Genomic DNA, 13332 nt, shown 5'->3' with positions numbered 1-13332 from the left:
TGCCTACCACACTCCCTTCTAAATTAAGGGAACCAAGGTCAAGAGAGAAGTAGAGATAACACACCAGGTCACATAGTGATTCAGTGAAACAGAAGGGCTAATCCTCAGGTCTTCCTCTTTCCTCCTCTGTACTCTTTTACTGTTCTGCCCTGCCTCTGTCTTTGAAGCATAGTGTCAGGACCCATTTGAGAAGAGATAACACATTGATAAGGGCAAACATCAACATCGCAGGTCATACAGACCTGGTTTCTGATCCTGCTTCTGCCACTTACTAACTGGTGACTGTAGGTGAGTCATTCAGCATCTCTGAGACTTAGTTTCCTCAATTCTAAAATAGGAATAGTAGCTACCTGGAAGAATTTTGACAAGAATTAAATGAAGTAACATCTTTGAAGGCCGTTTGAATAGTACCCAATCAAAGCACAGTGGGATCCCCCCTTTCCTTTTATTGCTCTTGCCCAAGAAGTCAAGTTTTACTCATCCTTCACACTTTGAATAGGCAGTATAGGTAGTTGTAGCATTCAGGTCACATAAGTCAGGAGAGAAGCAAATAAGATATTTGTTCGGTTATAGTGGTTAAATAGAAAGCATATGCATCCTGGATTGAAACTGAGCTATATTCTTTGGTATCAGTAAGCATTCTGTATCTTGGGTTTCCTCATATATAAATTGAGGATAATTGTCTGTACCTTCCCTCCTTTGAAGAAAGGCTCAGCAGTATAATGAATATGAAAATTACTTTGAAATAATAAAGCAAATGTGCAGAGAACATAGTGGGCAAGAGACTTGAGTTTTAATCCCATCACTGTCACTGACCGATTATTTAATCTTAGTCTTGTCCATTCTGCTTTCTGGATCTCAGTTTCCCCATTTGTAAAATGAGAACGTTGGATCAGATAATCTCTGCAGAGGCCCTTGCCTTTCTGACATCCAAGGAGTTTATTATTTAAATAAATAATATAGATAAGATCTGTATAATGCTTTATGCTTTTTATGTTATTTTCACATGTATTGTCTCATATGAGAATACCACTAAACTGCTGGATTATGAATAATAAGGCCTGGATTCTTGTCCCTGTTTTGACATTGACTCATGCTGTATAGCCTTAAGCAAGGTTCCCGCCTGCCCCCATTCTCTGAGTCTCAGTTTCTTAATCCATAAAATAGGAGAGATGGGGTTTGGGTTAAATCAGTAGGTCTTAGCTTTTCCACAAAGCCCTGGGGACGCCTACAGAGTTTCTCTAAGGCATACCACAATGCTAAGGCTGCAGAGAAGGGGAGAAAGGGAGAGGTGTGGCCGGACGAGTTCTAAGTTTCCTATGCCTACTTCAGGCAGATTAGGTTTCATTTCATCTGTTTTCTATATATGGGGTCTCTATGTAATATTTCACTTATAAAAAAAGTTTCACTGCAATAGAAAAAAAAAACTTGAATAAATGTGCTCTAAAGCCTTAGGTATTAAAGGTGGGATTCAATAAAATATGTTGTTTGGTAACTTCATTTTTGTCGTTGTTTTAACAAGACAGAATATTGTGGACACCTTTCCGAGTTAAAAAGAAATGACTGTACAGCATTCTACTGCATAAAAATGGAATAATTTAACCGTCCCCTTAATGTTGGACATTTACATTTTTCCAATATTCCCTATTAACATAGTGCTATATTGAACTTTTTTGTACTTAAATAATTGTTTTCTTATAAAAAGATTCCAAGAAATGGAATTTCTGGTTAAAGGTTCTGTGTATTTAATTTTTTTGGATATGTTGCAAAATTGCTCTCTAAAAGTTTATACTCCTACGAGTAATACCTCTTTGCCAATATTTGGTACTTAATCTTTGCCAATCTGACTTATGAAAAAGACATCTTATTTAATTTGTATTTCTATGATTTCTAGTGAAATTGAAGTTCAACAATTTTAATATATTTATTGTTCATTTATATTTCTTCTTTTAATTTATTTTTCATGTCTGTTGTCCATTTTTCTATTGCACAGATCATCTTTATATATCAAGGAAATTGACCACCGCTTTTACATGCTTGATGTCAACGTATTTTCCTTAGTTTGTGGTTGTCTTTAAGCTTTATAAGAAAGTTTAAATGTTTTCTAGTCAAGTCTCTCAAAATGTTCACTTATGTTTCTGTATTGCCATTCTTTAAAAAGCCTTTTTCTACCTTTAAAAATAATTTAAAAACCCTGTATTTCCTAACAGTACTTTAATGCTTTCCTTTTGTTTTTTTTTTTTCCATTGACATCTTTAATTCATATGGAGTTTATTTTGGTTTCAACTAGTAATTTAAGTTTTTTCACTTTCCCAAATGATTTACCAGTTGTTCTGACACCATTTAATGAATAAGTCATCCTTTCTTCACTGATTTAGAATAACATAGTATATATATGGAGTCTGTTTCTGTCTTTTTTGGTCTCTTCCACTGATCAAATCTATACTGGAGCCATTATCAAACTGCTGTAATTATTATGGCATTATAATACTTTAAATGTTTGATAGGAAATTTTTTCAAAAATATCTTGGCAATATCACACATTTTACTCCTTCAGGTAAACTTTGAGGTTGTTTGGTCAAGATTTGTTTGGGTTGTTTTAAATTTGTAGATTTCACTGGGGAGAAGGGAACCAACATCTTTACAATATTATATCTTCCCATCCAGGAATACTGTACATCTTTCCATTTAATTCAGGTCTTCTCTTACATTCTTCAGTATTTTTTTTTTGTTCATATAAGTCTTGCATTCACACTCTAGTTATAAAGTATGAGAAGTCCTATGTTCTTCAGTCTTTTCTATAGCTTCATGATGAACATGATGATTCAGTCCTCTCATTTGCATGATATGCTACTGCAGGTGGTGGGTAACTCTCCTGCCTTACCTGATGTGCTCTAAGTAGGATTTTTCAGAATGAACATATTGAAGGAAGCCTAGTCAAACATTGGCCTCAACTCATACTGCGTGGCAGCACCAATGGGGATGACAAAAAAACAAAACAAAAAAAACAAATGGGAAGTCTTCCCATGAAATGGGAAGTCTGTGGAGAAAATATCTGAAGTTAGTCTCATGACCTCTGTTCCTGCTGGAGTTTTGGATCATACTTAAGCTTTCTGAGGGAAGAATAGGACCATGAAGAAACATGAAGAACACCATCAGGCAGTCAAGGATTTCAGAGCCAGCTGGCATACAGAGGACCTCATGCTATCCCATTATGTGACCATTCATGGTAGTCAAGGGTTTGCAGCTGTTCTAATAGGAGATTTATCAAGCATTAAATGTGCAACCTCTTTGCAATTCTAGAGTGTAGACTTACCTCCTTCAACGTGAAAGGGGATTTTTGCATTTTGCCAAAATTTTCACAATGACATTTTTTGTGAGACTGATTATAGGTTGTTGATATAAGCTTGCTATTGAAGGTCAGCAGTGTCAAAGAGCTAGGTATAATATTTGCAGAATCTGAGGAGGGAGAGATGGAGAGGAGTTTGTGTTGTCTGTGTTAATTATTCAGTCACCTAGGCTACTGCATGGTAACAGAGGACTTTCTAAGACTACCTTGGAGCAGGCAGGCCCAGATCTTATACTTACACTTATATACGTATCTTATACACTTATACTTCTTCCAGCTGAACACTGAGAAGGCATTCACAGGGCCATATACTTGCTAGACAATGAACAAAGATCCTCAACACCCACAGAGTTCTCTGTCTTGAGGCTACACTCACCCACACTACATCTCCATTGGATGCAGGTGCCAGATTTTTCTCTAGCTCTATCACCAACTTCCTATGGCTTGGGACATGTCATTTCAATACTTCATGTCCATTTTCATAAATGAAGAGTCAGGCATCACATTGGGGCCTTTTGTTATAAGGCTTTTAATGTCCCTTACAGTCCAAAGATGATGTAGTTCTAATTAGACCCAATGGGTCAGAGCTCCAAGGAGACAAATACTGAGTTTCCTGGAAGGAATAGCCTTATAACAGAGTCCAGAAATGGAATGGGCTGCAATTCACAAAAGGTGTGGCAACCCCTTACAGGGATGTTACAGAGGGGAATCAAGCCTTGTACAGAGGAGTGGGTGTATTGTGACCAAATACTGTTTAAAATTCTTTCCAATCTGTGAGATTCATAGCCTTATGGACTGTGATTTGTAGCACACTGACAGTGTGATGCCGGGCAGGTCAGTTTCATCTTAGTGAGCATCATTTTCTTCAGTTATATAATGGGGTATACAATAATCCCTATTATACTACTCTGTACAAGATTGATATTAACTTTTGTAAGCTAATCAAATGGGAGACATTTTTAATCTTATGTTATTGTATTTTATATTATGTTTTCATTTATTACTATATATTATATGTTTTATAGTTATTATATAAAGATAAGTATGTATAATATATATTATTATGTATTATATTTTATGTTTTTATTTTTTTAAGATTTTATTTATTTATTTGAGAAAGAGAATGAGAGAGAGAGAGCATGAGAGGGGGAGGGTCAGAGGGAGAAGCAGACTCCCCGCTGAGCAGGGAGCCCAGTGCGGGATTCGATCCCGGGACTCCAGGATCATGACCTGAGCTGAAGGGCAGTCGCTTAACCAACTGAGCCACACAGGCGCCCCTATGTATTATATTTTAATCCATTGTTATAATTAAGAATGCTGATAACTTCAGCCATACTGGAGAAGTAGAATAAATAGAGAAGTAATAGCAACCCAGTGATTGTACATTGGCTCTGCCATCATTTGGGGAAGTTGGTAATTCAGGCAGGAGAAGTGGATTGGAAACAACCTTGAGAGGGTAGTCCATCCCCTGTTTTTGTTCCTAATCCAAACTGTGCAGATGAGTCACAGTTCCATTTTTAGGAGATTCCTTCCATATCCATCTTTGGGACCCCCGACCACTTCTGTCACTATTAAGTGTCATTTAAAACTTTAACATCACTATTCTGCTTCAAAGAAACATACATGTCATATGTATGCATTTATATGACTTAATATGTTATATACTTTATGTGCTCACACATACACGTATATACAAAGATAATTCAGGAACCCTATTGTGGGTGTACACCCACACACAGGTGCATTCACACATACATGAGTACACATATGTGAATAAGCATGTTATTTATACATATGTTGCATATGGCTTGCAATAACACTGCCTCTCCAATACTGTTAAGTGCCTTGGTTTTTTGAAGGACTTTAGAAAACAAAGAGAAAAGACTGAATAACTGCAGATATAAGAGGCAATGTTACAGTAAGTTGCTATCTTAAAAGGAGAGAGTTGAGGGACAAGAGACCATTATTTTGGTAATGTCTTGCTTATTGATAATACTTGTGACCCTTATATGAAAGACTCCACAAATATATTATGGATAAAATCCAGATATCCTTTAAGACTCCTTGAGCTGGATCTGGAATTGTTGAATTGTATTGTACAGCTGAAACTAATATAGCACTGTATGTTAACTACACTGGAATTAAAATAAAGTAATAAAATAAAGATTCTTTGAGCTGGAAAAGATTTTAGTGATTTTTCCAGTTCAAGCATTACATATTATCAATGGAGCCCAGAGAGGATAAAGGACTTGTCCAAGGTCATATAGTGAGTTAGTAATAAGACTGAACAAGGATTCAAGTCTTGTGACTTCCAGCCTAGTGCTCTCTCTGTTATCTGGGACTTAAACATTTTTCTTCAGCAGAGATTTTCCTCTGTATCCTCAACAGCTATTACAAAATCCTGCCCATAATAAATGCTCAGTAAGTTAAATAAATGCACAATGGTATTGGTTGCAGTGGGCTTTGCACTTATTCCTGGGTTAATTGTAAAGGTTATCTGTGTTTTAGGCCATGTTGTTTTAGGCCAAGAGACACTCTGGGACCAAGTATGAACTATAGCTAGAGAGATGGTCCAAATTGAAAAACATGTTTTCATTTCCACTGTAACCTTCCTCATTCAGAGGGTGGTTTACTTTTAGCAGTGGAATCTAGAACTCCTCTGGGAGCCCTAATCCAGTGGCTCTGCAACCATTCCTTTGCAAACTTGGGTTCAGGAGCTAGTATTTTCCTGTGGAAGAAGAGATTCTTCAAAGAAGTATTCATAATGACCCTATTTTACTAATTAACGTGAAAACTCGTTCTGAGGGTTGCAGCAGCACAAAAACTGTGGGGATGTCCCTGTTCCAGAACACCCATGGCACTGGACGTGAACCCACTGGAATTGGATACAGGGCCTCCCTTCTAGGAGTTGATACTCAAAGACTGAATGGCACTCATAACGCCGTCCTTTCCGTGCATATAACAATCCTCAGTTTGCAGCAGGACAAGGCTGTTAGTGGGGCGCCTGGGTGGCTCAGTTGGGTTAAGTGTCCAACTCTTGATCTCAGCGTCATGAGTGTGAGCCCCACATTAGGCTCTATGCTGGGCGTGGAGCCTATTTAAAAAAAAAAAACAAGGCTGTTAGTAAATTATGTGTTCTGTTTATACAAATAAAATCCTGTGGTATGGTAAAAAGAGTACTGGCTTAGAGGCCTTAGTTATTCATTTAAATGGCATATGTAAACTTGCCAACACAGGCTTGGTTCGTAGTAGGTACCTATTAAAGAGTAAGATTCTTCCTTCGTGGGCCTCCAATTGAGTGTTCTTCAGGCAAGTCACCTTCCCAGAACTCATCCTTGGAATGAAAGGATTGTACTGGGGTGGTTTTTAACAGTCCCTTCAAGCCCAGCATTTTGGAATCTTTTGACAAATGGAAGGTAATAAGAGAGGAAAGGGGCGGGGAAGGAGGAAAGGAGGGAGGGGCGGGAGGGAGGAAGAGAGGGAAGGAGGAAAGAAGAAAAACAAAGGTCTTGCTGACCTGGCTACTACTGAATCTCCTACATAAAAAAAACCTACTATAATACATGTGTTTTCTGTGCCTGATCTATACATTTTAGGTTGAACAGGGAGAGAAGAGACAAGCTGTAGCTGAATTTATGTGTTTTTCTCCCTGCTATCAAATAGCAATTGCTTTTCAATTTTTCTTCCTTTTCCCTACCACAAACATGCCTCCTCTGCCAAAAGAAGCCTCCCTAAAATCCCAGTCTCTCCCATAAACTAAAGCGCAGCAGTAAATAAGAGGGACTTGGATAAAGAAAGGGGTGGAGTGAGGGGATGCACGAGCTCAGGCTGTCACAGGGCTCCAAGCATGAGAAGTTCTGCATGTTTCAGAGCAGCAGGGTATGTATCTCTGTCTATTTCTGCTGGTGACTCTGTGTGCCTGTGGATCTCCCTGTTCCACTTGTGTATTCATTCAATGTTTATTGAGGGCCTACTGTATGCCAGGCCTATGTTAGGAGTGAGGAGGCAAAATCTTGAGTAAAATATGTGCTTTTGAGTGACCCTCCATGTCTTTCTTTGAACAGCTGTGATCCTGAGGCTCTCTGGGTCTGTGCATGTGTGTGAGCATGTTTCTGTGTATCTGTGACAACTCCCAATGAGCAGGACAGCAAGTGTTTTTCTTCTGCTGGCTTCAAAGGACTTCCTCTCACCTGTTGTGATTCACTTCACAAAGAGTGAGCTTTATCTCTGATTTTTATAACCTGCAGGATTGGGGATATGATCACTATCAATTTAAAGACAATTAGAAATCTCATGGAGTTCCCTTTTATAGAAGTTTTACCTGTATTATTATTATGAAATAAAGCACTGTATTAGCTTGAGTATGATCCTTTGAATGACTACAGGGGTCAGGACGTAGAAGCATTGCCTAAGTCCAAGTCTCTGCTGTGTCATGCTAAAGGAGTGGTAATTTCTGCCATTGATCACTTTCCCATGGACGTTCTTAGCTTTTTTTTTTTAAGATTTTATTTATTTATTTTTTTTGTCACAGAGAGAGGGAGAGAGGGAGGGAGAGAGCACAAGCAGGGGGAGAGGCAGGCAGACGGAGAAGCGGGCTCCCTCCCCGCTGAGCAGGGAGCCCGATGCGGGGCTCGATCCCAGGACTCTGGGATCATGACCCGAGCCGAAGGCAGACACTTAACTGACTGAGCCTCCCAGGTGTCCCATTCTTAGCTTTTAGTAAAGGTAGAACATCTTTATTTTTATAAACCAGTGAGTAGTCCTTGTCATAAAGGAAGTATCAGCAGGACCTCAATTGTTCATCCCTACAAAAACACCTATGAAAACCAAACAATACAGCATCGAATTAAACCAGGCTGTGTGATTCTGTGTGATCAAATTGTTTAGGGCCATTCTCTGTCCACTTCTCTCATCCAGCAAGATACATCCTTATGCCCTTTCTGCCTAGAAATACTAAAGGAGAGAGACTCTGGAAATGCATTAATGGGGCATCTACTGTTCTGTTTGTTTTCCCAGGGAAACAGAAGTACCTGTGTGCCAGCAGAAATGATTGCACCATCGATAAATTCCGAAGGAAAAATTGTCCATCTTGTCGCCTCCGGAAATGCTATGAAGCAGGGATGACTCTGGGAGGTATGATACTTCTCTTCCTTTTTCTTTTTCTTCCTCTCCCTCCCTCATTCTCTCATTCTCTCTTTAAACCAGATTTTCCTCTTGGGTGCTTCTGAGGTGGCCAGCTCTACTCTAGATACAAACTGACTCCTTCATCCGCAACATGGCCATCAGCCAGCTGGTGCCTTTCTTTATCCTTAACCATGTCACACCCCAGTCTGGGGCTCAGCATAGGAACAGGAGGTGTGAAGCAGGGATCAGGACCCACCGGGGGTCAGTGAGCGTGGAGGTGATTATGAAGGATTCCCCAGGGGACACAGCGATACTGGCCCTATGTTGTTGCATGATGAGCAGGATGAGAGAACTGCAGAATCCAGAATAATCACAGGTGCAGAATGACCCAGGCACAGGCTGGCCCTGAACACCCAGGAATATCCTCAGTTAACTACCCCTATATTGTAGGGCTGGACACCTGGAATGAAAAGCCGCTTCTCTTTGGAGCCTGTGACTAAGGTTGCCAAGCAGAACCAGTTTCCTATCCCGTATCTCCCAGGGTTGAGCAGGCCTTTTAATCATTTCCCATTATTTGCAAATCTATTGATAACTTCCAAAAGCATTTTCTCGTAGCACAGTAGCTTGACAGAAGGAAGATAGAGTTTTTTCAAGTGCAGCCGCTCATAAGGCTCTCTGTCCCCTAGTCTGTGTCTACTGTGAGCACTGTCACCATTCCAGAAAGGCTTGGCTTACACTTCTATTTTCCTCCTCCAAATTCCTCATTTCTTCATGTTTACAACTGCTCAGTGGCAAGGGGTACTCCCCGCTCGCTGCCTGCTGCTTCGAGAAAGAAGCACCTTTCATGAAAAAAAGCAAGCTCATTAGTCTACTTGGATTTGGAAATGGAACTTGAAGAAAAGCAAGCTCTTTTCCGAACACCTGATACTATAGCCTCCTACCTGATTATTCATTATCAGCCTGGAAAACCCAAGTTCTTAGAATCCTGCCATTTTCCCTCCCCCTCTCAAGGCTCATTTAGAGCCCTTGTCCATCTCTGGCTCTCTGCAAGGTGCTCAATACCTTGTCTGCCTATGTACATGGTTATAGAGACCAACTTGTTTTCTCTGTGTGGGTCTTCACGTTGGTAACTGTATCCCCCCCCCCCTCCGCTTACAGGGCAACAATAGTCTTTAAACAGACCAAAGTACTACAAATGAATTGACTCAGGGTCAATTTGAGACAGTTGCAACAGAACCATCTCAAGTAGTGTCTAGTACTCCCAGACATCACAGGCAGATGCTCTGTGAGTTTTCCAGGTAGCCGCATTAAATGAGACTCAAATACCGGAGAAAGACCAACCTTGTTCTTATTTGCTTGGTATACTCCAGAGAAATCCTACAATTGTGGTCTACAGTGGGGAGGAAGAAGCAGGGCTGGAGTGGAGAAGTGTGGAAGGAAAGCCAGGAAAGGTGACAAAGGGAGTGATAAAAGGAAGTTTTCTTCATATGAATGTTGCAGCCCTATGGTGAGAGTTCTGATACACTCAGCTCTCAATTTTTTAGCCCTCTGTGAATGGTGTGTAAGAGATGGAGGCTCCCAGGTAGAGAACCCCTTGGTTTTTCATCTGCTGCTATGAATTGTAAGCTTGCTTTGACACAGGTGAAATTTAATGGTAACAAAAGTTCTCCTAAAGTTTGGGTCCAAATCTTAAAATTAGTTTCATGTTTCAGCCAACATCCTCCATTATAAAACAGTCCGTGACATGATTATAGTGAACCTCTTTTGAAAAGGAGTAATTTCACTACTCCCTATATCAGTGAGGCATAACTCTGTGAATTAATTTCATGGAGAGAGCGGTACACTAAGTTTTCAAATTGATTTATTGGATAGAGTGCTCACATTTGAAATGGGCTTGGTCCCAACACAAGGAAAAGAAGGTAAGAAGTGCTGTGAATGGCTTTCGTTGCAGATCTTTTCCTGTGCTAGTTATTGAGTGTCAATTGTATACAAAGGCACCATACTAAGCAATAGAGCTCAGGCTGGCAAACTTGAAGAAAGGTCTACAAGATACAAGGATTCTTGATATTGTGTATGTGGTCTTGCCTTTGGAGTCAGGCAGACCTAAGCTAAAGGCCCAGCTCCGTTATTTACTGTGCCCCTCTAAGCCTCAATTTCTTCATCTGTAATCTAGTGGTATCACTCTGTGATGTGAACGTGATGAACGTGAACATCCTTGGTAATTGACAATGTGCTTAGACAAATGTGAGGGCTTACTATGACAGTGAGGTCACTAGTAATTTAGATGGTGAGCACTTCCCAGTTGGTTTTTACCCTGAGTCACTTGGCATGCCCTATAATATGTAACAATTCCAACAGACAGAGAGAATATCAGCAGAAATCACGCTTGATCCCCTCAAACTAAAAGTACCATCAAAATCCTGTTTGGAAGTCGATTCGTGGTTAAGGGAGTCATATATTATGTTCAAGTACCATGTCAGTAACATCCCAAGTGTTTACCCATTAAAACACCATTGTTTGAAAAACAAACCTTTCCATCTTCATAAACTTACCTTCACATTCCCTGATTCTCTGCTGCAAACCCTTCTCAAGTTTATGGTTAACTTGCAAATTCAGTGTACACTACACCTCTACTCAAAAAATGGGAAAAAGAAAGAAAACATAAATGTAGAGTGGTCCTTCTAAATACTTGAGCAATAGACTTCCCTTTTCATAAGATTTGGGTTTAGCATAGACATTCTGATCACACTGAAGGAAAATTCATATAATTTTGTTTTATTCTTCTCATCACTCAACTCAAAATGGTATAATATATTCTAAAATGGCAATGAGGAATGTGGCCTTGAGCAAGTCCCTTCTCCCCTCTGAGGCTCAGTTTTCCCATCATAAAACTGGGATAATGAGATTGACCAAGGACCTTTCTGGCACAATCGTTTTGTGATTCTGGGTCTAAGGTCACAGAAAAAACCTATCAGTCTTTTTTTTGGATTACATCTCCACTGCTCTCAGAAGTATAGGCTGTCTAGAGGTGAGTGTTTTGACTTGCCTGATCATTTTAGCTGCCTCAGGTTACACCTGTGTAAGATATATTACGTTTCTCAAAGTAGACTGGATGTATAGATTATTGAGGGAGTGGAGGGCAGAAGGGTTATCACCTTGGATCTTAAAGAAGCTGGCACTCTGTAGCTGATGCTTGCTTAGTGTTGAGGCCTCAAGGCTTTCTCTGTAGTGTTCCATCTACTCTTTGGTGATGGGATCTCCTTAACTCAGAGATATTTAAAACACATAGCGTTTTCCTTTCTCCTTCTAGGCTTATCTACATGTTCATTGCTTCTTTTCTTAGCAGCTCTTGGTGTTTCTTGGTGTTTTCCAAGGGTGGTTGGGTTCTTTGGGTGGGTCCTTTAAAGACTACCTTCAGGCTATTAACTGCCCATTCACAACAAGGATGGGCCTTTCTTTGTACCTTGTTCATTTCTGGCTGCTTTTGAAAAGCTACACATTGCTAATTGCTTCAAGAATCTATTTAAGATTTTATTTATTTATTTGACAGAGAGAGAGAGACAGCGAGAGAGGGAACACAAGCAGGGGGAGTGGGAGAGGGAGAAGCAGGCTTCCCACGGAGCAGGGAGCCTGATGCGGAGCTCGATCCCAGGACCCTGGGATCATGACCCGAGCCGAAGGCAGATGCCTAACGACTGAGCCACCCAGGCGTCCCTGCTTCAAGAATCTAAACCTCTTGCCTACTTTTAATGTAAAGGAAATACTTAGAAATATAACTGTCCAGAAAAGGACCTTCCCTCTAGTGAATTAACTGTGGCTTTCTCACAGCCCATAATTAGAATAAGTGCACAGCCCTCTCTCACTTTTCTCAGTACTTCCCAAGGATATACTTCCAGTTTCCAACATGTAATGAGAAAGAAAGAATTGCCCTGACCTGCCATCTTCTCTCCTAACCCTTTCCTCCTTCTTACTTTCCCTCCTATTCCTCCCCAAACATTTTTTTTTTTTGCATTTTGCATTTTGCATTTTGCAACTCTTGAGTTCTCCGCTTTTAATAAATGGCATTAGCCCCTGCTTTTATTCCTTCCTCTCCTGGACCCTGGAAGATGGTAGGCCTTTCAGGAATTTCATGTAGCAGCCAAACCCCAGAAGAGGAAACCTGGAACATGTGAGAATCTCAAGTGTTCAGCGTTTTCTTCAGAGGTTACTTTAGCACATTTGAGAAGTCTGTTTCCTACTAGAAGACTGAACTTTACATCTGAGACTCAAAACTGTTAACAGACCTGCAGGTTTTAATAGCCTCCAGGATTCTCTAGTTGGGAGGATGGCTCAGGGAGCCCATGGCCATGATCTGATGACACCCTTGTGGTGTCCAGTGTTGAAGACCGTCTTGAAGCCAGCTCTTTCATCATTCTCCATGCTCGAGAGCAGCCCTGCATTGGTACTTCTGGATCACATGTCCACACATGTCCAGATGCAAGAGAGTGATTCCAACAATGAAACACTATTCACAGCATGGTTCTTCAGGAGACAAATGTCACAGCATTTATCCATCCATCTATTTATCTGTTCATCCTTTCAGCCAGCCAACTAGCTAGTCCTTTTGTTTTTCCACCCGTTCACTCATCTGTTTATCCATTTGGCAAATATTTATTTATTGAGTGCGAACGATGTGCCAGACCCTATGGTAGGCATGTTGGGGGAGCAGAGATGATTAAGATAAAATCCCTGACCCCAAAGAGTTAAATAGGCGACAGACAGTGATAATGAATACATCTTAACCTTAAAGGATGAAGAGGAAATGACTGGGAAGAAGTTGAATGAGATAGAAGGGACGGGGCATTCAAGGCAAAGGGCAC

The 13332-nt window shown here is 40.4% G+C and overlaps 1 protein-coding gene across 1 annotated transcript in view; it reads left to right on the top strand.

The window, feature by feature from the left end:
- The window catches only part of AR (androgen receptor), a 184303-nt gene that overhangs the window by 140022 nt on the left and 30949 nt on the right, over window positions 1–13332 (top strand). The window contains exon 3 of the mRNA XM_081808772.1: window positions 8366–8482. Within this exon, the coding sequence (XP_081664898.1) occupies window positions 8366–8482 (117 nt within the window). The remainder of the gene's footprint in view (window positions 1–8365; window positions 8483–13332) is intronic.

This window comes from Leptonychotes weddellii, chromosome X, assembly GCF_054177405.1.
Source record: "Leptonychotes weddellii isolate Sample4059 chromosome X, ASM5417740v2, whole genome shotgun sequence".
NCBI classification, from domain to species: domain Eukaryota; kingdom Metazoa; phylum Chordata; class Mammalia; order Carnivora; family Phocidae; genus Leptonychotes; species Leptonychotes weddellii.
The sequence above is the reverse complement of the archived record's forward strand: the minus strand, read 5'-3'. Positions and strand labels throughout refer to the sequence as shown.